Source organism: Tiliqua scincoides, chromosome 3 (assembly GCF_035046505.1).
Source record: "Tiliqua scincoides isolate rTilSci1 chromosome 3, rTilSci1.hap2, whole genome shotgun sequence".
In the NCBI taxonomy this organism is placed as follows: domain Eukaryota; kingdom Metazoa; phylum Chordata; class Lepidosauria; order Squamata; family Scincidae; genus Tiliqua; species Tiliqua scincoides.
Genome location: NC_089823.1, coordinates 144025326 through 144051684, shown reverse-complemented (window position 1 = coordinate 144051684; position 26359 = coordinate 144025326). Strand labels below are relative to the sequence as shown.

Below are 26359 nucleotides of genomic sequence, written 5' to 3'. Positions count from 1 at the left end.
GTTGCCTTACAAGAAAAAGCTAAACAGGATTGGTTGCTTGCATTGGAGATGGGCAGCCCAATCCTGAGCTGCCTGTTGCACTGGGACTGCCACGGCACCAAAACAGCTGTCATGGCATCCTGCGTGCAACGGGGCAGCTATTGGCAGCTCCTCGGGGGAAGGGGACTTTTGTCGCCTTCCCTTGGGTAAGGTAAGCAGCCCCACAATGGGGCTACTCGATTCTACAGCAACCCTTGGGTCACCATAGGATCAAGAGCCTCTAAGTGTTGGGCCAGTGGCCTGGCACGGAGGCTCAGGATCCGGTGGAGCTCCACTGGTCCCACCTCCCTCCCTCCCTCCCGTCCCGCTCCCTCACCTCGGCATGCCTCCTCCCCACCCTCCCTCTACCTCCACCCACCCTGGAACTCCTCTGCCCCCCCCCCACAACTCCACTCACCTCTCCACTGCCCAGCAGTCTGCACAACCGCCAAGCCACTGGGCACTGGTGATCCACCGGTTCGACACCAGTGCTGTTCTGGTACTGAGCTAGCACTGGTGCTGAGCTAGCTCCAGTGCTGAACCAGTGCTGAGGGCTGTGAACATGCTTTATGGCATGTTTGTGACAGTCACCACCAGTGGAGCGCTGGCAGTATGAGCTCAGAATTGGGCACAGAGGCCACTGGTGTGTCTGTGCAAAGGAGTGAAGTGTGGAAGAGTCAGCTAGCAAAAAATGGATAATAACCTTGAGAAGTCATTCTGAAGCTTGAACTGCCTGCAAGAGTTTGGCAAATGCAAGAGCCAGCAGGCAGGACGACGACTGCCCTATAAAAGGAAACACCTGGAGAGATGGAAGTCCTATGGCATTGTCTTATGAAATAATACTTTTAAAAATATAATTGAAAACTGGATTTATGTGCAGTCTGCCTGTGTAAACCACCTTGAGTCTATTGAGAAAAGGTGATATATGAATATTGTAATACATATTGATTGGAATCATACAATCTGCAATCAAATTGCACATTCAGAAATCGTAATATGTGGTACAGACCTCCCAGCACTATACCACTTCAAAATGCTTGTGGCAGAGTGCATGTTTTAATGTACTCTCTCTTCAAGGCTTCCCTATCAGCACAAAGCAGGGAGATGCTTTCTAGCCTCATCATCGTGTTTTGTGTGTGTGTATGTAAGGGGGGTTGTTGCTTAAAAAGAAGCCATGCATGCAATCCATCTAAATTCCTAAGTAATATGGGATGGAGGTAAGAACTTTTCTTTTTCTACCTGTGATCTTCCATATCTGCTCTCAGCAACCTGCAGTCCTTCAAAAAGGAAAAGCCTTCCTCCTGAGAATCCCTGCTCCAAGACTTCCTGTTCCCTTCACAACTGCTTTCCCCTTTTGACCCTGAGTTTCCCACTCTGTTTCCTTACTGTATCGTGATATTTTTGAAGATGTTTTTTTGATTTTTTTGGCACATAGGCCACGTGCTCATGTTCTTTAATAAGGATCAGGTATGGATGATGACTTGCATTCCTGCAAGGGCTTATTCACATATTATGCTTTTAATGAGTCAGCACTAGTAAGTCAAACCCCTTCTAGTTGTTTGGAAGGATATTGCTGTCCCTACAGGGAGTATAGATTGCTGCAGTTCTACCACCAGCTTTCTGGGGGCCCTGGGGCAAAACCCTGCACTAGGCGCTTCATGGAATTCCCCACCCTGCATACTTCCTGAAGGGGCAATGCCTAATGGGGCAGTCTAAAACAGGAAAAATGAAAATAGAACACATATATACCACTTATATAACAGTGGTTACACCTGATAAAAATGCTTTAAAATTGATTAAAATGTTAATTTGAAATAAAAACACATAACACCGCTTCCACTAATTTTTATTTTTGGATAATACCAACATCCTTGAAAAAAGCAAACCATTTTAGACTGCCTCTAGTGGGCATTGCCACGGATACTGAAGGTTCAGGGGTCAGCCTAGTCAGGTGGACCTGACTGTGGGATGTGGGTCCTTGGCCAGATGTGACCCACTTTGGGATGTGGGTCCTTGGCCAGTGCCCAACATAGCTGATCTGTGACATCACCCCTGGATTGCAGAATCAGCATAGCAATAAGGTTGCAGAACACACAGAAGTAACTCCTTGCCAGAGGGAAGAATGATTTGCTGAACAATTTCTTTCTTCGGTAACTGTGTTCCATCTAATTTACTCTAGCAACTGGAAGGGGTTAGAATAAATGGACCACAAGTATCCCTCTTAGGCACCCAGTGAATTTATGGGCAGAATCAGGGATTTCTCTGTCCACCACACATGCTTGTTCAACTCTACAGCCCAGTTCAATGCTGCTTTTGGTAAAAAGAACAGTGACCTCTGTGGATAGAACAATGACGGTTTCCCTATATTAAATATCTCAGAGTCCTTGTTGCTTGGCCAGCCTTTGATGTATTAATTGCTTGGTCCACAGAAGTTGGAGATAGGCTAATGGTTTTCTGGCAGTGGTGTGTGTGGCTTCATCAGTTTGCTGTGATTAGGACCTGGCACTGACCCCATCCTATTATTTTCCTGGACAGCTCCCCAGTGGCTGCTACAGTAGGAAAAGACAAAATGATTGCAGCGCCATAGTTTGCCAATGTACATTGGTTGTCCAAACCAACCAACTTTATTTGTGAACTTGCAAATGTCCTCAAATGTACTAGCTCACACAACTTTTTAACTAGCTAATACATTACTCATTTTCTCAGTTGAAAAAAGCTTCCATGCTTGATTGCCTGGGGGTGATTTTTCCTCATGGCAGGTGTATAGGCCAATGCTTATTTGCAAGCCTGGTCAACACATCTTGAACTTGTTTGTCTTATGGGAACTGATGCACTATTTTAAATTAATTTCTTTGCTAATTCTGGTTAAGGCCCTAATCCTATACTATACACATTTAACTGGGTGTAAATTCCATTGAATTCAGTGAGATTTCTGAGTAGCCATGCATAGGATCCCTCTGTTAATATTAAAACTCTTCTCTGCTTTAGCTGCAATTGTAGAAGCACTTTCCCACAAAAGGCTTAAAGGTGTCCAGTAAAGATTGTCCCCTCCCATGTATCTCATTCAGATCTCTGAGATTCTGTGAGGGCATCCTCAAGAATATACTTATACAGTGGTGATGTCATGGAAGATATAATTAAGTTAATGGTCTACAAAGATGGTTCCAAAGTACATAGGAAGTTACTTTCCACTTTCCAGATAGTGGCGCTTCAAATGAAATGAGGAAAAAAAAATTGGTAAGGATAATTATAGAAATTATAATCGGCCTCTATAAGCATAATAAGCCTGGGGTTCCTCTTAGGAATCCTGCAGAAGCAAACCTTACTCCACCTCCATAATCGAATTTCAGCAGTTCATTGACTTTGTCAGAAATGACCAGGGCTCCTCCTCATTTCCATACATCTGGGGACTATGGAAACAGGCAGTTTTTATTATGCATTTTTTCATTTGCTCCAGCTGGTGCTTTTAAAAGAATGTTGCATGTCCTGATTTCTAAAGTTAGAGGAAATGCTTTCAGTTCTTTTCCTCTTCCTTCCTGTGCCATTGCCTATAAGAGAGCTGTCTTCACCACTTTCATTCTTGATTAGCTTTTGAGGCTTTTCCCTTTGTTAATTTGTACAGTTAATGCTTTGTTCGTTAGTATCATACAGAGACCCTTTATATCTACTTCTGTTCTCTATTACTAGGGGGTCTCTAATACAAACTGGCAAGCTCTGCTTGGTGATATGTCAAGGCAATTACAATCTTTGAGGTGGGCGCAGAGACAGTGATTGGAAGGCAGCCCTTGAACCGATGCTCTCAGCATACATACATGCTCATACGGACATCTGCATATATGAAGGAATCATCATCACAGAGAGCTTTCATATTTGGAAGCACTTGAGGCTGTAGCTTTGTTGAAACTAACCAGGGGCTGGTTCTGATTTGTGTTGGGGCGATTGCCTTATACAGATCATTGACCCATCTTGCTCAGAAATGTCAACACAGACTAACAGTTGCTTGCCAAAGTTTTAGACAGGAATTTTTCTCTGCCCTATCTGGAGGTGCTTGGAATTGAACCTGAGACCTGCCAGTCTTCTATTAGAAAAGAAGTTTGTGATATAAATGTATCCACATGCAGAAAGGGAAGAGAGGACAGACAGAGGGAACAATTTACTTGTCCTGAGTCTACTGGTAAGATGTGGCTGGAACACTTTGAAGATCTCAGGGCCAGGGAAGCTGAATTCCTTTAAAGATTCAGCTACCAAGCCAAGAGTTGAGCGTGAAGTCAGAAAGGTACCTGGATTACAATCCAAGCAGGCACAGGCAGAGCATTCATGAAAGCATTGCCAGATGCCCCAATTCACATTTGATACTAGCCACAATACTGTACTGACTCTTACATTCAAATCCCAATGACATTCCAAATCCTGTCCTACCAATTGTTTGTTTCACTTTGCAGCCTGTAAAAGAAAATGCTTTTACATTTTCAATCAAGAAAATTGATTGTAATAATCAATCAGCAATTTAAAATCTGCATACAGATATCCCCCACTTTCTGACAGTTCATTTTCTGACGATCCGCTCTTTCAACACATTTCAAATATACCCAGAACTCATTCATTCAATACATGTTCCTCTCTTTCAACCTCTCTGTGCTGTTCTAAAGGCCAAAATTGCCCTCCCCCATGTTGATTTGTATATGACATGGTGATTCTAACTGTTTTGGAATTTGTGTGTGTGTGAGAGGGAGAGAGCGTGTGTGTGTTCCAACTTTAGCTCCATGTCTACCCATTCCCAAAGGCATTAATGAGAGTCAGTTTGCAGAAATCTTTGAGTGACAGCAGGAATTTGCAAGATAAAAAAGGTATTTGCAGTCTACTAGCTAAAAAAGCATTGGAAGCAACATTTGTAAACTAAAAAAAAGACTGGGTTTCACTTTTCAACCATTTCAGCTTTTCAACACTGCTCTGGTCCCTAACCTGTCAAATGAGTGGGGGAATCCTGCACCTATAAATGAAGATATTGTAGCAAAGCACAACAGTTTCCCCCAGTGGGAGAGGTGGCAATGCAGTCCCCAGGTCAGCAACTGATTTTAAGAGGATTTTAATATTTTGAACTGATTAAAGACTAATGACTCTGCCCACAGATTTCCATGCCACTCAAGACACAGACACCCTCCCTAGTGCTAGTAGAGGCTTTGGCAAAGTCCTGGCTTTATGCATCTCAGCTGCTGCTTCCTATATATGAGCCAATCAGGGTGCAAAGAAATAGAAGTGAACAGCATAAGACAATATGTACATCTGCCAAAGCTTCTGTGTCTGTTCACATCAGAGATTTGGTTAGACAAATGTTACCACATGAATACTAACATGCACATGCAGTGGTAAAGACATATGTGTGTGACCAGGACTGTTGACCATGTGCTACCTACCCAGATCTGGTACCCAGATTGAGTGATGCTCAATTTGAAATAAAGTGCAACGTGGATATCTTTTATAGAAAGGATTAATTTACAATCAGCTCTGCAAACAAATAAATGAACCCAGCTCTGAATATATGGAAAGTCCAATTGTTCCCAGCAACCCCCTGATCAGTGTGGCCAAGCAGACTCTGAAACAAGTAGGAGAGAGATAAAGAAATCCTAGAAGTGGAGAAACTGGCAGAGTCAGCTGAGTGCAGGGATGCACTGCAGCTTGGCATGCAATAATAAAGGATTTCAATGTGTGGTGTAAACTCAGGACACCAAGTCATTAATCTTGGTGGAAGAGCGTGCTCCGCACCAGATAGTATTCTTAACCAATGGCCCAGTACGTCTGAACTGTACCTAAGGGAGTCTGGAAGCTACAAGCTACAGGCATCTGCCCTAATGGATTAAAAATAAATTTGGAAAAAGAGCATTGGTGGAGACATATCATATAGTCTTTGAAGTGATCAAAGGAAAGAGTAGCAAACTGCACTGCCTAAGGGCCACATATAGGAAGCTGGAAGACAGGGAGAAGGGCCAATGGCCAAGGTTATCTCTCCATGTCTCCTGAATGGAAGTTGGTTGATAAAGTTCCAAGTCAGCTGGCCAGAAACTCAAAGCAAAGAGCTGAGCTGGGAGGTCTCGGTTCTAAAAAGGCAGAAAGTTCAAAGGAAAGGGAACCTGGATCCAAGCAGACAACAGGAAGGCTTGGGTAAATCTGTAGCGTGCGCTGCCAAGTCAAAGAAGAAACCTAGTGCAATTATAATAATTATGACCTCTCGAACAAAAGAAAAGGATCTGTGAACTGAATGGTCTGGGATGGCCAAGAGAATGGCATCTTTGGACAAGACAAAAAACTTGATTGGGGCAAGGAGCAATTTCCAAATCTAAGCAAAAATATTTGGGTTTGACATGCAATGGCCAAAGTTGTTTTTCTGCTCAGAGGCTCTCCAGCTTAAGTGAGTCAAGAGTTGGTTAAAAAAAAAACAACCTGGTAATTGAATTTAGTGGGCTAGTCAGAGAGAGGATCTCCTGTGATTGATTGGAGTATGGGTAGAAAGGCTTTCATATAGGAAAATAACGACATTTGTACTGGAGGCCAATACTTTCTCCCCAGAATTCCCTGGTTCAGACACTCCCCACTTCCGGGGTGACCAAACTCTGGCGGACTCCAGTCCCCTGCTCATTTCTCTTGACTCAGTTGGGAATGTTAAGTAACATAAAGGCCTCTTTGCCAGTGTCTCAGCTTGCATGATTGATTTGTCCTCTTGATGAGAAGAATCTTGGGGGCCAAATGGGAAACCATTGGGCATCCTGAATACCCTAGGCACTGTCATAGTCCCTGTGTTGAATAAAAGCATGTAAGCATTTTGTTTGTGATGCATGGAAGAGAGGGAAATAACAGGGAGGTACAGGATACCGTGGTAGGGCCATTAGTTCCCATGGCAATATTGAACTGGATCAAAAGACCACTGACACCAAGCTAAGTTTAAGGCTTTTTATTAGGATGAATGGAACCAGAACCAAACAATGGCAAGACCTTGTTTCAAATTCCCTGAGGCAGGCAGGCAGGCACCGAGACAGGAGGACTTGAGGCAAGCCAGGCAAAGGCTGGGTGGTTGTTCCCTTCTCTGGTTCTCAGAGGCTCTCCCAGGGGCTCCTTCCAGCAGCCCTCTCCTCAGCTCTCCCTCAGAGCTTGGGTTTCAGCTCCGCTCTGCAGCTTGGTCTCTCCCAGCTTGCTCCTCGCAGCTTCTCTTCTTGGAGGTCTCTGCAGCTTGCTCTTCCAGCTCCTTCTCTGCAGATGCTCCCCAAAGCTCCTCACAGCAGCTCTGTGGCTTGGTCTCTCATTCTGCAGAGCCCAGTCTTGAAGCTCCTCTTGGTAGCTCTTCCCTGGTGGTCTCTGAGCTGGTGCAGCCCCTTTTATAGCCTCATTGGCTCTGCACACAGCAGCCCTCTACCTTTCTTTTGATGGTACTGCAGCCTTTTTGCACACAGGCACTCAAGTCTCCTGCTCAGCCCCTCCCAGTCCTCCTTCTGTCTCTCCAATGCAGCAGTTTTCCATTTGGTCCTCCAACTCTCAAGGGCTTGTTACAAGGTCATACAAGGGCATACAAGGTTGTTACAAGGGCAGGAGGTCTGGTCTAGAGGGTAGAGCCTCCATTTGCCTGAAGATAACATCCACAAGGTTGCCAGTTCGCGGCCATCAGCACCGTGCAACCTTGAAGCAGCTGACAAGCTGAGCCGAGTGATTCCATCTGCTCTGACCATGGGAGGATGGAGGCCAGAATGTGAAACCAGATCAGAAAGAAACATCTGAATGTTGTGGTTCTTGAAAGATAGAACCTTCTTTCAATTGTAAAAATCCCTACGGGGATTTAAATAGCCTGCCTATGTAAACTGTCTTGAATAAAGTCTTGAATAAAGACCAAGAAAGGCGTTATATAAATACCTGTAATATTATTATTATTATTATTATTATTATTATTATTATTATTATTATTATTATTATTATTATTATTATTATTTCATACACAGTTCACTTTTCTCAACAGTGAGCCCATTGGCTCAGACAAAACTTTGTAACTATTGGCTCAGACAAACTCAGACAGGCTGTCTATTGGCTCATGAAAGGCACAGCTATGATCCTACCAGGCCAAGTTACAGCAGTCAGCTGAGCCCAAGCAAAAACACTTTGGTTTTCCAGCTAAGGTTAACTGTAGGCAGAAAAGCAATGTAAGAGCTCTAATCTCCAAGTAGGTCCCTCAAGGCTCAATTTGTCCTGTTACTGTAAAATTTCTTTCTCTTCACAAAGGTTTTTCAGTAATAGCTAATGCCATCTATTTTTACAACTAAATTTAATGATGGTAATTAAGGTCAATCAGGGAGCAGCCAGGGTGGCTGGATGGCTCAGGAACCATGACAGCGGCAATTAAGTGTGACTGTGATATTTGGGTAGCTGATAATTGGCCAGATGTTATCTGGTCTCTTGATTTTCACTTGTGCTTAGACCTGTAGGTCTGTGACTTTGTAGAGGGGTGCTAACACTGGAACAGTGAAGCCATTTTGTAATACTCTGGAGGCATTCCTTGTTTAGGACTGACAAATTGTGCTGACAGAAATTGTTATCCGTAGGACCATATAACTCACCTGCTCTCAGCTTGAGCTGTCACAGAATGACATACAGACATACATCCCAAGCAGAAGAATCTGGATCTGCTCATCTCTTTCAGGCTGCAAAGGATATTATTATGATCACGGAATCTCAGCTGTCATTTAAAAAAAGAAGTCTTTAGTCCTCCATAATTGTAGACAGGCATTCAAAAAATCTCATGATGCTGTTCCCAGATGGATAATGGTGCCTAAGATAGATATGAATTAATTGATTGAGAGTGCAATCCTAAGGATGCACTAGTCCAGAACAAGGCCTTGCACCAGCCTGGAAGAGTCACAAATGTGCTATAAAGAATGTTTGTGCCTCCTTGGGAGAAAGCCACACCAGTACACAGAGGTGTGCCGACCCACGAAGGCCAGATCCAGCCTCTGCGGTGGAGATGGAAGGTAAGTCTGTGCCAGTTGTTTTCAACTGGTGCCCAGGTCTGGGGGGCATGGGAAGGACAGGGAGGAGATGTTTAGGGGCAGGGTGAGGGCGGGTGGGCCCATGGGCGGGTGAGGAGTGGGAGGCAGGGCCAGGATCCAGCAGTTATGCGGGATCCTAGCTCCATTTTGGGGTGGCATGGAGCAGCTCCAACCTTCTCCATTCTGCTCAGATCTGCGCCACCTCTTTAGGTGGCCCACCTAACCTCTTTAGGTGACCCTCTTTAGGTGACCACCACCTCTTTATGTGACCCACCCACCCAATGGTGGGTTGCAACCCACAGTTTGTGAACCACTGTCCTAAGGTGTTTAGGGCCTTAAAGTAATGATTGTTAATATGTCCTGGATGCCTACCAAAAGATGAGCAATAATGGAATCAAGCAGACCTTCCATGGGAAGACATTCCATAATCTGGGCATCACAAGAGACAAGAACCTGTGCTCACCCACTGAACTTCTGACAGCAGAGAGACACCGAGTACAGTTCTAAGACTATGGCTGCAATCCTAACCACACTTTCTTGAGAGCAAGCCCTATTGAACAAAATAGGACTTACTTCTGAGTAGTCCTGGTTAGGATTGTGCCCTAAGGTTCTAAGACATAGATTAAACTAAGGGCCAGTTCACACAGTCATTTTGCTTCCATTTTTCTCCATGGGATAGCTGCAGCCTCCCTGCCCTCACCACCTCTGCCTCCTCTCCACCCACCCTCTCCCCCACCACTGCCTTACCTGCTGCAGTGGGCAAGTAAAATCCAGTGACAGTCTCTTGCACAGTGTTCCCAAAATGATAGCTGATGGGGCGCTCCATGTGCTGTCAGCAGCCATTTAGCGACAGTAAAATGGAATTCCAGTCACAGCACACTCTGGCTGGCAGCCTTGGGATTGCGCTGTAGGAGCCAAAGGAGCCAAAGGAGACATGAGCATAACAGAAGCTGCACCCACCTCTATACTATAGTGTTTCTATTTTTCTGCTTGATTTTTCAATTAAGTCAGCTAACGGCCCAATTCCATCCGACTCATTGAGTGGTGATGGAGTGATACCTGCGTGGCTTCCTGCAGGAGAGTTTTGACTGCTGGAGGTCTAACTTAGAGTACAGGGACATTTGTCACCTTGCCAATAGGTAAGCCCAAGCAGCCACTATGGGTCAACTTGGATCTACACCAGCTTTATCGCTGGTGCAAGTCCACTTTGACCCAGGAAGGTGGATCAGGCCTGGAAAGGGGGGCAGGATTTGGCATACACAACTGCTGCTGATCCTGCCCTCCTCCCAGGCCTGATCCATCCTGCTTCCCACCCTATCACTGCCCTGTTCTGTCCACCCCTCCCCCTTTCTGTCTACTTATGCGCTCCCTCGCCCAATTCCAACCCCTGAGCAGTTTTCCCTGCTCCAGTAGGTCTCGGTTGATCTGCCAGCACATGTGTGAAAAGACTCCAGCCTTCTGCCAGTGATTTGGCAGCACATGCTGCTGGAGTATATGACTGCTGCGCAGAACACGCATTCTGCCAGCGGGGTAGCCATTAGGATTGGGCTGTAAGAAAATGGTTAATTTTGACCTAGATGTTTAAGCAAACACATTAATACCGACACACACACACACAGAGCTTTGCTGCTGAACTCATTCACTTCATACATCATGCCCTTTATGTTCATTGCAGCCAATCTGATTTTCCAGGAACTGCCAAACTAATTTGCCAAGGCTGCAAAACTGCAACATGATGTATTTTAAAAATGACAACAGATCAGGTCACTTAATCAGATCCACTTTCCTTCCCTTTTCATTTCTCCTTGTGAAGGTGATGAGCTGTTTTCATGATCCTTCATATTTGTTAGGGAGCTCCAGAAAAAATATTATGTTGAAATGTCCCTTGGTTTATAATATAAATAAACTGCTGCCTTGGATTTGCATGGAACAAATCAGGATCTGACTGGGCATGTGCAAAACCTGCAGGCTCTTATATTTAAATGGAAAGCTGCTTCTATTGCTGCTGCCGATTGCTGAGCTTAGAGACCGAAAGAGGAACTCTTGAGGCTTTACGGAGAAAAATCCCTATTGAATTGTGCAGTGGAGGGGGGGGGGAAGAGAGAGATCATGCTAACCTTTTGAGAAGTTTGAAATGGGGGAGGCTGTGTCAGCAGTCTAATGGTTCTGTGCAGAAGAGTTTTTGCTTTTTGGTGGCATTTCTGGGAAAATTTATTTTGCTCTTACACATATGACTACTCAACCCATGCGAAGTGGCATCTCATGCCAACCCACGGATCTCAACTGCAGTAAAATCGTAGATGCCCTCAGTGACCTGAATGACTCAGAAGCTAATGCCTTCAAGCTGGTGGACCTGGCTCCATTAGCCCCAACTGTAAGTGTGGCAAAGTACTTGCTTGTCTGTGAGTGATTTAAACCTGTAGCAAATGGTTCAACTGGTGGTATTGCCAAACTTAATGGAACTGTCCAAGAATTAATGGGTCAGGTGAATGTATGCATAACCTTTACCTGTGTAAAGCCAGCAATTCACAAACAAGCATCTTCACAGAAAACTTGGAAAATGTCATTTGTTTAATGGCAACTGATGGAACTGCAAATAACCTTTATGGACAGAATGCCTGACCTGTCTGTGTTAGAGCTGGTAATTCCCCAGCAACCCCATAGAGAAGAAGAGTGCAAATTGCTGTTTTACAGTTCTTGCAAAGAAAAAAGCGTTCCCAAATGATAGAGGTCGTGGTCACATGAACAGAAATAGAAAAGCACATTGTATAATGTATTGCAAACATAAAAATGGTTTTCCTTGTTATGAAATGATCAGCTTCCTCACTACAGAAATGTGTGGCTGGTTATCTTGCAGCCTATGGGTGTAAATGAATGTGATTCTTATGTTTGAGCTGCTATTTGATGGCACCCAAGGAAAGGTCACGCTTTTATTCACTTGGAGTGTTCTTCATCAAAAAGGGCTTTTTAAACTTAAAGAAAATGCATTCATGAAATTCTGAACAGACAGTGGAATAGTCTCTACAACAGTTTTATGGCACTTTAGAGAGAAGCTATCAAATTTATCCTGGCATGAGATATTCTAGAGAAACTTTGAAGTTGGCTCTTCCCTATGAAAGATCATGCCACAATAAATTCCTCAGAATCAAAAAGAGGACTTTAAAAAATCTTTTTAATTGTGTCATTTTCATTTTTACTTAACATCGCCTGTGATTATTTCCCTCATGTTTTAGGAATTGAATTGAATGAATTTTACCTCATGCAATCTGAAATGTAAAAAACAAAACCCAGAAAGGTAAAATGCCCAACTTATCACTTAGTCTTAGGGAATCAATAAGATTTGTTCAGTGCTTGTTCTGTATACTTGTGTGTGTGTGTTAGAGGTCAGGAACGTGTGGTGCGGGGGTGGCAGGTGAGGCAGAACTACCCCATCATAGTCCATGGAAAAGCACCAGAGCTGCCCTGACTGCTTACACCTGAGGAGGCTCTTCTTACACCCGAGAAAGCAGGTGCTTTTTGGCACATGGAGTTTAATCACACATAGAAGAAATGTTTTGTTAGAAGCTGCCCTTTGTTGTTTAGAACACCTTTTAGATTCAAATGTTGTGAGTGATTTTGGCATGGCTGTCTGTTCAAAGAGCCATTTCATAAGTTAACTCAGGCAGCTTTTCGCTCACTCAGGTGATTGATTCACATGAGAAGGGTAATATCATGGAGACGGGATACACAGAAGATTTCGGATCAGCTTCTGTGAGCAAGGAGTGCTCTAAATATGATTTTTGTGAGTTTCCCCCTGACATTACACTGCTTGACCACTGACAAGAAAGCCACATTGGAAAGCTGAGGTAAACGCACATCATACAGCACAGTATAGTACACTTGAATAAGGGTGCAATCCTATGCAGAGTTCCACTGAACTCAGTACTTCTGTGTACACACAGACAGGATCACACTGTTACTGTTCTAAGTTCAGATTACTTGTGCTCTAATTCTCAGTCCTGTATATCTGATGTAAAAGTATTTTAATAGTATTAAAATAATATCAAACAACATGAAGGCAGGGGCTGGTGTGATGGAAATGGACTTTGGAATTATATTTTATTTGATTGTTATTTACACACAACACCGACCATGTGCAGGATGCCTTCCCTGGTACTGTAAGCAACAGAGTGGTCCTTTCCTGAAGGAAGATGGAATCTGCATTTTGACCGAAAGGGAGACAAGAGGGGAAGGAAAGGGGGAGGTGAGGGTAATGAAGGAAGAATATGTGCAAGTGCAGGTGCTTAGGCTTTCCTTCAGTAGAGAATGAACATTTTTAATACTGTACATACGTTATTTTCGATTTTTTTAACAATTGCATTTTAGAAACCAATAAACAAGTTGCTTGCTTGCAGGAACGTGCAAGCTAAATTAGATGGATAGTATGATGGACAGCAGCTTATGTGACAGTTGGGGGGGGTGACAGAGGAAGTCAACAGCTGTTTGTCCCACTTTTTATACTGGTTTTTAGAACTGTGGCATGTTTGTTTAATGTACAGGTATTTAAGCAAGTTTTATTGTTTTGTTTTTTGTAAGCTGCTTTGATAACACATGTTGAAAGTGGGTTGGGTGTGAGGAAGGATGACTAATTTTGAAATAAATTAAAAAAATATTGGAGAAATGCTCTGCCAAGGATGTCATTCGCAAGTGAGAAAATTGGGTTTTTCCTGACTGGGGTTACATTTGCTGTTGTGAGCGCAATTTCTTTTTTTCCTTGCATATAATTCATTTATATAGCCAAATTCATTTTCACAGCCAATCCTACTAGCACATTATGCTGTTGGAATGAACATTCCAGCAGTACAAAGTACTTTCTGGCAGTCGCAAAACACAACATACTGACTGGCCACCACTGGAAGCTGTGAGTGGCTGGTTTGGCATGGCACCAAATACCTGCTGCCGGTAAGAGCACATGGGGGTGGGAGGGAGGCAGGGGAACAGGATGGTGGAAGGAGCAGGGAGGAGGGCAGATTTGGCCTAGGAAAGTGGTAAGTTTGCTGAAAGTGGCTTCTAAACTCCTTTCCAGGCTTTGTGGACCTTCACTGGTCCACATGGACTTGCGCCAGAGATATCATTGGCACAGGTCTGAGCAGACCTGCTGGACCAGTAGGGGCTTACTTTGAGGCAAGGCGACAAATGTTCCCTTACCCCAAAGAGACCTCTAGAGGCTGGGATGCACTAGTAGCCACATTGGCACTGCTGCATCGCTGCACCGGAAATTCATAGGATCAGGGTGTTAGATTTAAATTGTTACAAGTAACTTTCCTCCTGTAAAAGGATTGCATTTGAAGGTGACCATATGTTGTTAAGCAATGTCTAGTCTGAAATCTAAAGAAAAATGAAGAAAGTCATGTTCTAGCTAGCTGTTGCTCAATTGAGCATCCTCGTGGACGCAGAAGTCTTCAGCACAGCCTCCTGGAAATTGGGGCTTAGTAATGGTGTCAGAGGCTGAAACAGTAGTTAGAAGAACTGCTAGGATTAGGTTCCTTTTTGTTGTGATGGTGGACAGCTCAATGAAAGTGTCTCTCCAATGTGCTGTGGCTGTCAAGAACGCCAATTCCATGCTCGGGATAATTTGACAATGGATTGAGAATAACATAGCCAAGATTATGCCTTTGTACAAATGGATGGTAAGTATCCTGGAGTATTGTGTCCAGTTCTTGTTACCACATCCCCAAAATGATTGCAGTGGAACTGGAAAAGGTACAAAAGAGAGTGACCAAACGATTTGTGGGCTGGGGTGCCTCCCTTAAAAGGAAAGGCTAGTATTTGGGGCTCCTCAGTCTAGAAAGAAGATGCCTAAGGGGGGGCCGTGATTGAGACATATAAAATTATAGATGGAACGAATAGAGTGAATACAGGGAAGTTCTTTCCCCTCTCATAGAATACCAGAACCAGGAGACATGCACTAAACTTGACTGGTGGGAGAGTTAGGACAGACAAAAGAAAATATTTCTTTACCCAACATGTAATTAATCCATGGAACTCCTTCGGCACTGTGATGCTGCCTGGCCTAGATACCTTTAAAAGGGGATAAGATTTATGGAGGAAAAGTCCATCACAGGTTACAAGTGATGATGATTGTATGCAACCTCCAGGTTTTAGAGGTAGCCTATCTCTGAATGCCAGATGCAAGAGAGTAGAAACAAGCTACAGGTATCTTGTTTTGCGTTCTCCCAGATGCATTTGGGGGGCCACTGTAAGATATAGGAGGCTGGACTAGATGGGCTCTTGGGCATTATTCCCTCTAAAGCAGCCATTTTCAACCTTTTTCAGCTCATGGCACACTGACAAGGCACTAAAATTGTCAAGGCACAATACCAGTTTTTTCCTTACATTAAATCACTAAATTACAATTAATTTTTAATTAATATAATTAGTACAATTAAATCATTACATGACAAAGAAACTCACAAGAAGCTTGGAGAGGAAAGTATATGTGATTCTGGAAAAGAGGAAAAATGTTGTTATTAAAGTGTTATGCCAGAAAGTGCTGACAAAGAGGTCAGACTGAGCACATAGTGGGGTGAGGGGCAATGAAGAGACATGACTGAAACAACTGCAAAATTCAGCTGGAGTGGGGGGGGAGAGAATGTGAGGCAAGTGTTTCTGGACCTTTGGAAGGTGGGGACGGACAGTAAGAGAGGTGCTAACTGTGATTATGAGATTTGGGGCGGGAATGTGCTTGTAGGACGGGTGGGGTGGAGGAGAAGAGAAGTGCCAATTGCCTGCTTGTGTATTTAAGGAAAAAGAGTGCAACTCAGTGTGACTGTCTACTCGGAAGTGAGCTCCATTATAGTCAATGGGGCTTACTCCCAGGTGAGTGTGGATAGGATTGTGGCCCAACACTCTTCCTCTAGAAGGCAAAAGGCAAGGCAGGGAGGGTCGCTTTGGGTAGTGGCAGGAAAAGGGGCTTTCCAGGACCTTTTTAGCAAGCCAATTCTTCGGCTGGTGGCCTCAGTACTCGCTTCCTACCTGCTTGCCTGCTCCTGGCTCCCTCTTCTCACTCGCTCTGCCCAGATCTCCTCCAGGTTTCTCTGGCTGCCCAATCAGTACACAGGGCAGGCAACAACCACCTCAATACCCAAGCCTAGGCATGTCTACTCATAAGTAAGCCCCATAATAGTCATTGGGGCTTACTCCCAGGTAAACAAGGATAGATTTGCAGCCTTCGTCTTGTTCAGGAGCAAGCAACAGCAGGCACAGCAGTTGAAAACCACTGCTCTAAGGGGTCCATGCCAGTTCATGGACCTCTTCTTCTTGTGTGTGGTGTTATGACTGTGCCGCAGCACCACCCCCAAACATCAACACCATCGGCACCATCACCAAACACTCAACAATTATGTCATGAATCATTGCTGAACTTCTGCATTGCCAATCTCCATGCTGCATGGAGCTCAGCTCAGAGCTGTGTGGCCACATGGCCATGCAACCACGCATCTTACAGGGAACACTACCCTGGGCCTGATCCAGCAAGACTTATGTTCTTGTGTTGTTGCTAGCTATCAGGAAAATGGCAACAAATGAGACATAGTTGAACAAATTGTGGAGCAAAATACCTGCACTAGGAAATGCTGAACAGCTTTTGAATGGTGTGATGAAACCGAGAGCCACAATTTCTCTTTTTATTTTTAAAAATGAGAACCTGTTGAGGCAAAGCGGTTTAAAAATTAAAATCGTAATAAAAAGACAAACTGGAAGTTCATTTTTAAAATGTACTATATGCCAGAGGCAGAATTTGGAGCTCTGAAATAGCACTGGGGGAAGCATTTACTGCCCCATGCCATGGGCATGGCATGCCATGGGCACAGCTCAGTACTTGTTCCTGACCCTTGTAACCTGCCTTCTATCCCAGCCCTCACTCTGTCATCATTGTCTGTCACTAGCTCCTTCCATGCTGCTGATATTTTCAAGAGTCTGCCAGCCCAATCCTGTTGGGGCCCTGCACTGCCAGAACAAGTGTTCTGGTGGTACAAGTTCTTTTATGGCTGTCACAAATGACAACACACCATTCAGCACAGTTGGGCTGTCACCACAAGCAGCCACATGCTAGCACCCCGCCAGTGACCTCCCATGCTATTAAGTCAGTGTGGCAGGCAGTTGAGAGGCAGGGGTGGGTGGAACAAGGCAGGGAGGGGGACGAATTGCGGCCAGGGAGGGGACAGTATCTATGCCAGCAGCTCTGCCAATATCTTAACCCCCTTCCCGGCCTTAATCCACCTTCCTGGGTCTACTTGAACTTGCGCCAACACAATAGCTGGCACAGATCTGAGTAGACCCAGCAGGGCGATGGGAGCTTACTACTGGGCAGGGGAACAAAAGTTCCCTTTCCCAAATGAGACCTCCAAGACCTCCCCCTTCGGAGCAACACTGCAGTAAGAGCATAACCTGTGGATTACACTGAGCAACCTGACTGCCATCATCAGAACTTCATGGCAGGGGTATTCTATGTCTCTGTGAGTGCAGCTCACAGAAACACATTGCATCCCCTAGGCATCCTTGCAATATCACACATACAGTCCACCTATTATAGTGATCATAACTGCTCGTTAGCTATTCTGTACCAGATAAAACTGGAATGAAAGCTTAGTTCTTAATTGCAATGTTCTCCTCTCTTACCAATGTACACATAAAAGAAACATGAGAGCTGTTCTTCTCCTTAATTTTCATAAAGATAATAGATGTGGCACTATCTTTATTTGTTTTCATAGTGAAACAGAGTCTTTGGGGAACAACCTTGGAGATTCGGAGAGATGTTATTGCCCCCCTCTGCATAGTTCTTAAGCGTAATTGATTTGTGCAAATGGTACATTATTTTTAGAAGTCACTAAACCTTTAAAAACAGAATGATTGTTTATGAAAAGTGACCTGGTTTGCTCCATGATATTATGAGTGGATTATGTGGAAATATTGGAAAATGGGAGAATGCTTAGTGAGGTAAACATAGTAGGGTCAGGATATTTTGCAAGCATTTCCCTTCTAGGTACTGGATGAATCTGACATTTCATTTTGTGTGCATTAAAAAAATGAAACGGGAAAATATATATACGGAAAAGAGATAAACAAAGATTTTCTTTCCCATGTGATATAAGCTGCTTTGAAGTACAGAGTATGCTCAGTGAAGAGCTTTGTTGTCACAAGCAACTTTGCCTTTTAGTGTTGAATGCTTAATTCTGGAAGTGAACATGAGATAGAAAGGCAAAGGATTCTGGTTTATTCAGACTTGACATTAGAATTTCAGTTGACAAAACTGATTTCAATGTCACTTATGAAAGTGGTTTCAATGAAACATATGTCTCATTGTCCACCTTTATGAGATTTTAAAACTTGAGGCAAGCTCTTTTGAAGATGGTGTAGGTCGGTGATTTTTAACCTTTTTCATCTCACGGCACACTGACAAGGCACTAAAATGGTCAAGGCACACCAACAGGTTTTTGACAATTGACAAGGCACACCATGCTGCCAGTGGGAGCTCACATTTCCCATTGGCCCAATTAATAAATGACCTTCCCCCAAATTCCTGTGGCACACCTGAGGACCGCTCGTGTGTGCCACGGCGCAGTGGTTGAAAATGGCTGGTGTAGGTTGTGTGTGTGTGTTTTTTTTAATTCACTCTAATGTTCCTTTTTATGGTTAGAATGTTAGGGCCCAATCCTATGCCTGTCTTCTCAAAAGTAAGTCCCATTATAGTCAATTGGACTTACTTCCTGGTAAGAGTGGATAGGATTTTAGCTATACTGTCCAATCCTAACTAACTCCCCACACCAGTAGCACCAACATGGTACCCACTGTATCCCACTGAAAAATTTCAGCCTCCAGAGGCCTCCTTGGGGTAAGCCCAAGCTGGGCCACTGACTCTACTTGAACCTGCACCAGCAATATTGCTGACATACATCCACATGGACACAGATTGGGAGATCACAGCCAGGGAGGGGATTGGGATATGGCAAATGCTGCTGCTGCCAAACTCGCGCCCTTTCTGGTCCCAAACTGCCCTTCTCCCTGCCCCATCACTGCCCCATTTCACCCATTCCCCATCTTGTTCTCCCTCCCACCCCACCCCCTGTGCTCACTTACCTATGCTAATAGGTGTCAAGTGTATGCTGGCACATGGAGCTGTCCACTGTTTGCTTCCAGTGGCCAGGCCACTAGCATGCTCCAGTGTGTTGCCTTTTGTGACAGATGAAAAGCACCTAGCATCTTTAATGATTGAGTCACTAATGTTTTATCTCTACTCCTCAGGGTTGAATCCAAAAGTTCTTCTCATTTGGTTGACATTCTCTAGAAAAAGATTCCTTCCATCAGAGCATGCTCCTTTTGTCAGACAAAGGGAGATTTTGGGCACAATCCTAACCCGCGCTGGAGCAGGCAAGCCAAAAGGCTTGCGCTGCATCCAACGCGGGATTGCAGCAGGCAGTGGCTCAGCCGCGGGCAAGGGGAAGCTCTTCCCCTTACCCGTGGGTAAGGGCTGCTCACCCCTATGGGTCTCCTCAGACCCGTGCCACCTCCGGAGGTGGCACAAGTCTGAGGAGAGCGGAGCAGCTCGAAGCCACTCCACTTGCCCTGGGAACGGGGGTTGGGATCCGGCATAACTGCCAGGTCCCAGCCCCCCCCCGGCTCTCCGTGCATCCACCCACTGGCCCAAGCTCCTGTGAGTGCAAGCCAGCACAGATCCAGTAACTCCTAAATGGGCATATGGGGATGCAAGGAACTGGGGCTTCCCATCTTGCACCGGCATGTAGGAGGGCACTACCCCCAGCCCAATTCAGCCCAAAAACGGGGCGCAGCTTGGAGTCGGGTGCACATCCAGCCCGGGGGACAGATTTGGTTCTGGGGCCGCCCAGTGGCCCTGCCTCTGCACCACGCAGGGGTTTTTGCTGCCCCTGCAACTGCAGGTCTCAGCCTCCTTTCTGTATTAAAATGCTAATAAAGTGGCCCTTTCTCCCATGTGTGTTGTCTCAAGTGTTCATTGGACGGTGCCCAGACAATATGCTGGATACTTACCAGAGACTTGAGCAAACAGCTTTCTGTCTTGCTAGGAAAAACCTGTTCATGCAAAAGGCTCCCTAGAGGACCTGCCTGAATAAATCCCATAAAAAGGAATTTTCTCTGCATTTGCTTTCATGATTATCATGAGTGATTTGAAATATGTCAGTGTTTCTAAACAGGAAGACATTCGTCTCTATTTGTTTTCAGTGGTTGCATGAAGGGAGCTTGGATTCTTAGGTGAATTAAGCTGTAGCTTCAGAAGGCTGCCTTAACTTTCTCTCTGTACAGTGAAGGTATACTGGCACCAAGTGGCTTGATGCCTCAGGTGCAGGATTCTTTTTTGCACCTCATTCCTTCCTGGCTTGTAGAACACTGTAGATTGTATCTCCCATAATGTTGATTCAGAAGTCTTCCCAATAATCCCAATAATAATAGTCCCAATAATAATAGTCCCAGGTCTTCCCAATAATCATTTTAGATCTTATCTACACATGCAACCAAATGAAGTGGTAGAATGCTGAGGTGGGAGAATAGACTGAACCACTTCAAACTGCAGGGGGGAATCACATTGTGGACACTCCCCCAAATAAATACTCCCCACAAATAATAAAGAATACTAGCACACCAGGGGATATTCTTTCCTAGCACACACCCTGCTGTGCTAGTTTTCCGCTTGCAGGGAGATTTTTCTTTGAGGAAGCAGATTTCCACCTATAGTCTGACTTATTACAATCTATTAAAGTAACTTGAATGTTTTGTGTTTGTATACTCACTAGATTAAGTGCACAATAGTGTTCTTCTGAGAGGTATTACTTTAGAATTCATTGAATGGTTGTGTCCTTTTAAACAAGTAGTAATGTACCCAGCTTAAGAACATAAGAACATAAGAACAGCCCCACTGGATCAGGCCATAGGCCCATCTAGTCCAGCTTCCTGTATCTCACAGCGGCCCACCAAATGCCCCAGGGAGCAAACCAGATAACAAGAGACCTCATCCTGGTGCCCTCCCCTACATCTGGCATTCTGACTTAACCCATTCCTAAAATCAGGAGGTTGCGCATACACATCATGGCTTGTACCCCATAATGGATTTTTCCTCCAGAAACTCGTCCAATCCCCTTTTAAAGGCGTCTAGGCTAGACGCCAGCACCACATCCTGTGGCAAGGAGTTCCACAGACCGACCACACGCTGAGTAAAGAAATATTTTCTTTTTTCTGTCCTAACCCTCCCAACACTCAATTTTAGTGGATGTCCCCTGGTTCTGGTATTATGTGAGAGTGTAAAGAGCATCTCCCTATCCACTCTGTCCATCCCCTGCATAATTTTGTATGTCTCAATCATGTCCCCCCTCAAGCGTCTCTTTTCTAGGCTGAAGAGGCCCAAACGCCGTAGCCTTTCCTCATAAGGAAGGTGCCCCAGCCCCGTAATCATCTTAGTCGCTCTCTTTTGCACCTTTTCCATTTCCACTATGTCTTTTTTGAGATGCGGCGACCAGAACTGGACACAATACTCCAGGTGTGGCCTTACCATCGATTTGTACAACGGCATTATAATACTAACCGTTTTGTTCTCAATACCCTTCCTAATGATCCCAAGCATAGAATTGGCCTTCTTCACTGCCGCCACACATTGGGTCGACACTTTCATCGACCTGTCCACCACCACCCCAAGATCTCTCTCCTGATCTGTCACAGACAGCTCAGAACCCATCAGCCTATATCTAAAGTTTTGATTTTTTGCCCCAATGTGCATGACTTTACACTTACTGACATTGAAGCGCATCTGCCATTTTGCTGCCCATTCTGCCAGTCTGGAGAGATCCTTCTGGAGCTCCTCACAATCACTTCTGGTCTTTACCACTCGGAAAATTTTGGTGTCGTCTGCAAACTTAGCCACTTCACTGCTCAACCCTGTCTCCAGGTCATTTATGAAGAGGTTGAAAAGCACCGGTCCCAGGGCAGATCCTTGGGGCACACCGCTTTTCACCTCTCTCCATTGTGAAAATTGCCCATTGACACCCACTCTCTGCTTCCTGGCCTCCAACCAGTTCTCAATCCACGAGAGGACCTGTCCTCTAATTCCCTGACTGTGGAGTTTTTTCAGTAGCCTTTGGTGAGGGACCGTGTCAAACGCCTTCTGAAAGTCCAGATATATAATGTCCACGGGTTCTCCCGCATCCACATGCCTGTTGACCTTTTCAAAGAATTCTGTAAGGTTTGTGAGGCAAGACTTACCCTTACAGAAGCCATGCTGACTCTCCCTCAGCAAGGCCTGTTCGTCTATGTGTTTTGAGATCCTATCTTTGATGAGGCATTCCACCATCTTACCTGGTATGGATGTTAGGCTGATCGGCCTATAGTTTCCCGGGTCCCCCCTCTTTCCCTTTTTAAAAATAGGCGTGACATTTGCTATCCTCCAATCTTTAACTTCACTAGTCTCCGCTATGAATGGGGATGCTTTGAAGGATACGTAATAATGTTGACAAAATAGCATCCTCCCCTCTCCAGTTCAGGTTAATATTCTTTTGCTACTAAGACAGCAAGAGCAGTGTTTAGGCAGCAATACTGCAGGCAATGGGATGGCAGAATGAGAACTGAGCAAGAACTGAAACAACCATTTCGGGTAAGATCTTGGATTTACCATCTTGAGGAATGTGGTCCTAAGGACAGAAATCAGGTTCCTGGAAATCGCAGGCTTCCCTCTTCCCCCCCACCCCAAGCTCTTTTTATGAAGATATGTTTGAAAAAGGAAGTGGGCAATGCCAATTAAAATTGGAAAAGCTAGAGCGATAACTGAATAAGATTTTCAGTGACTGGGTCAGGGATTCGTTGCCCCATATAGCTCATTTGCTGTCCTCTTGACTTGAATAAATTGTGCAATCTAAGTAACTGTGTTCAAAAAGCCTGATGTACACAGTCTGACATAGCCTGAGCCGATGTACAAATTATTCAAAAATCTCAACATTTGTTGTTGTAAATTTGATGTTTAAATTTACTTGCTGTACAGTGATTGCAGCATTAGGCTTTTCTTGGAACAAAAATTGGTGCCAATGTTGATTTTTTTTTTCCAGCACAGAGCAAACACAGCTCTGAACACATTGGATCTACTGTCTTGCAGAAGGCATCCCTGCACCACAGACTAACAGCCCAATCCTACCTAAATCCCTGTGCAGTGATACAGGGGCACTGGCATGGCTACTGCTATATCCCATGGAGGATTTTTGGCTGCTGAAGATCTTCTTGGGGTAAGGGGACATTTGCCCCCTTACCCTAAGGTAAGCCCCAGCAGCGACTGTGGGTCAACTCAGACCTGCACCAGCTCAGTTGCTGGCACAAGTTCATGTTGGCCTGGGAAGGTGGACCCTGCCCTGTTCAACACCTCCCTGCCTCCCTCCAACCCCCAACTCAGGCTTATTTGTTCTGGTGGGTCTCCATGGATTGTCCAGTGTGCAGGAGGCTGCTCCGATCTCCCCACCAGCAGGCCTGCAGCGTGCGTTGGCAGAGGTTGCTTTCTGAATGCCCATTACACTGGAATAAAACCAATAAAAATGTGTAGTATATATGTCCTTACTGTCAAATAGATCACGGTGTAGTCTCTTTTTGAGGAGGGGTAGGTAGGTGTCATTTAGCTTTTCTTTTGCATAAACTTCACACTCTCTAGTGAAAGTGGAAACAAATACTGTGTACCTCATTGATCCAAGAGTTTCAGCCATAGCTAAAACGGTTGAATTCAAATGCTGAGTGAAACTCAACGTAATTTGAAAGGCATGAGTTTCTCTGAAATGTTTGTTCCATCCTGATTTTGACGTGATTCTTTAAACTCCAAGAGCCATTGGAATACCAACCATTCAGGAAAAGACAAAAGTGCCTTTGTGAATTTCTGCTACCCTGTCTTCCCTATAGAAAATGACAATGTATAACTTCCCACACCTCTTCCCAACGGTGGATGTTCCGGCTCATGCTCACTACACCATCGGAGCTGTCATTCTCGCAGTGGGGATCGCAGGAACTCTTGGTAACCTCCTGGTCATCTATGCTTTCTGCAGGTATGCAGTATAGTTCTTTCTGCTGGGATAGGGTTTTTTCATACTAGCTGTACTGGAGAACCATGGCAACATCAGACAGCTTCTGATGTTGCAAATTATTGCAAATTATTCCTGTTTGGGAGACGTTTTTAGTAATCAAGGTTAAGTAGGCACAAGGTAATGCAGTAATTCAGTTGGGTGCTTTGCTTTTATTGTATTTTGTTCCTTCTTAAACTGTTATGCACTGCAAGCTCTTGGGAAGCCCTTGAAATAACTAATTGAATAAACAGGGCACATTTGTAAAGGAAAACAGTTAAGAAAGTGACTGAGAAATCAAGGTTTCCATTCCCAAATGAGTACTGAAATGAGTACTGAAATGAAACAGTACTGAAATGAGATACCCTCAATAGAAGGTCTTCTGCAGATAATATAATTGTGATATATTCAAGGAATCTTGAATTGTATGCTCAGTATTTTGAGTTGTGTGTGTGTATAGGCACATACATGTATTGTGCAGGCTAATTTTTGTAATGCTTCAGATAGCAAGTGTGAACTCATATGACTGAATGCTCCTCCACAGAAAAAAAATCCAATAGGCAGCTAGAAGTCAGAGAGAAGGTTTCACTTTAGTCTTCTCTCTGACGTGTTAGTTTTCTGTATTCGAGGGATTTTTTGTATGAAGGAACATTCATTCACATGAACCTCATCTGTAAAAGCTGCAGCTCAATCTTAACAATACAAATGCCATGCATTGTTTTTATCACAGGAGAACTGGGGTGAAGTTCTGAAGTGGAATAGAGAGGAAATCTCATGTGATAATGCAGCTAAACAAACCCAAATATCTCACGAATTATCAACTCACTGCAAAATGAGTGTATCATTTAGACCAGGTCACAGATTAACAATCTCAGTGAAAGCTAGACCAGGGGTGGCATGGAGTACATGAAACATTGGGACATAGGTGTATAGAGCCAGCACCTGATGGGAATAGGATAGGAAGAAGCATCTTTGACATGGTCTCATTATACTATTACTAACAGACTCATTATTTGACTGCTACCATCACCTGGGTCTAGTAATCAGGCACTATCCAATTTCAAGTGCATTTTCTCCCACAGCCATGAGATCTACAAGCAAAGAATATGAAAGATGATGTCCTCAGAATTTTGAAAAAGATGCAGAGTCCATACCATATTCCATGAATCACACTAAAATCATGGTCATTCAAATTATTAGAGCTACTTACTTGGGTTTTGGTTTTTTTAAATTAAATAGTGTTTGTTGACAGGAGAATAAGACCAAAGGTTGAGTGTGGCTGGCACAACAATCAGTATGAAATAATATATTGGAGGCACATATAGTCATTTGGCTTAATCCCTATATTTGGAAGCTGCTGCTAATCTGGCTAGAAGTGGAAAATGCCCTCTCAGTTCAGTATGACCCAGATGCAGAAAATCCATAGTACATCTGCTTCAATTTCCTCTTAATCAGAGACATCAGGGAACAGCAGGTCAGAGCATTCAAAGAGTTGAGCATTGTATCTGTGTCACTGGGCTAGTGATCAAAGTCTGTTCACCCTCTGCACTGTACTCCTCTGCACTGTATGTATGTATGTATGGGAACATCAGAAGAGGTGGTAATTTTACACAGCCTGTAATAGCTCTGCCAAATTCTAATAGGGGTGCAGTAAAAAGTTTGCCTACTGTTTCACTGCTAAGGAAAAAGAAAAATGTTTTTTTTTAATAGTAAAGCTATTCCATGTTTCACTGTTACATTGCTCTTTCTTTTAAATCTTATATGTAAATAATTGCAAGTAATGCTATACTCAAATGCATGTGCTCTATAACTGGGAAGCCCATGCCAATATTTTTTTTGAATCCTGATCAGTCGTGAGGAGCTCAGTTTGTGTAACAAAATATAGTTCTGTCCGCTGAACCACTGTCTTTAGAATGGAGTGGCCTCCAAGAATATGAATTTGGGGGGGTGAAGTTTTAGTTGCAGACAATTGAAATACAAACTTCTGCAGCTGAAAAAATCCTACCTCACTATGAGACAAGTCCAGATCCTTCAAGATTTGGGCCTAGACCCAGTTTACACCCCACCAGCACTGCCAGTCCTTCCTCTTTTCCTTTTCCACTGTCCATCTTTCCCTTCCCAATTCATCTGGCAGCTGGAAGATAACAGTAGGGAAGCAAATCTCAGTCTTTCTCTACCTACTTTTCCCTCCCTCAATTGGGGCACCATTGGACTCAGAAATGCAAGACT

At 44.2% G+C, this 26359-nt stretch overlaps 1 protein-coding gene across 1 annotated transcript in view; it reads left to right on the top strand.

The window, feature by feature from the left end:
* The window catches only part of OPN4 (opsin 4), an 82364-nt gene that overhangs the window by 33069 nt on the left and 22936 nt on the right, over positions 1 to 26359 (top strand). Inside the window, exon 3 of the mRNA XM_066620178.1 lies at positions 23973 to 24115. Within this exon, the coding sequence (XP_066476275.1) occupies positions 23976 to 24115 (140 nt within the window). The 5' untranslated portion in view covers positions 23973 to 23975. The remainder of the gene's footprint in view (positions 1 to 23972; positions 24116 to 26359) is intronic.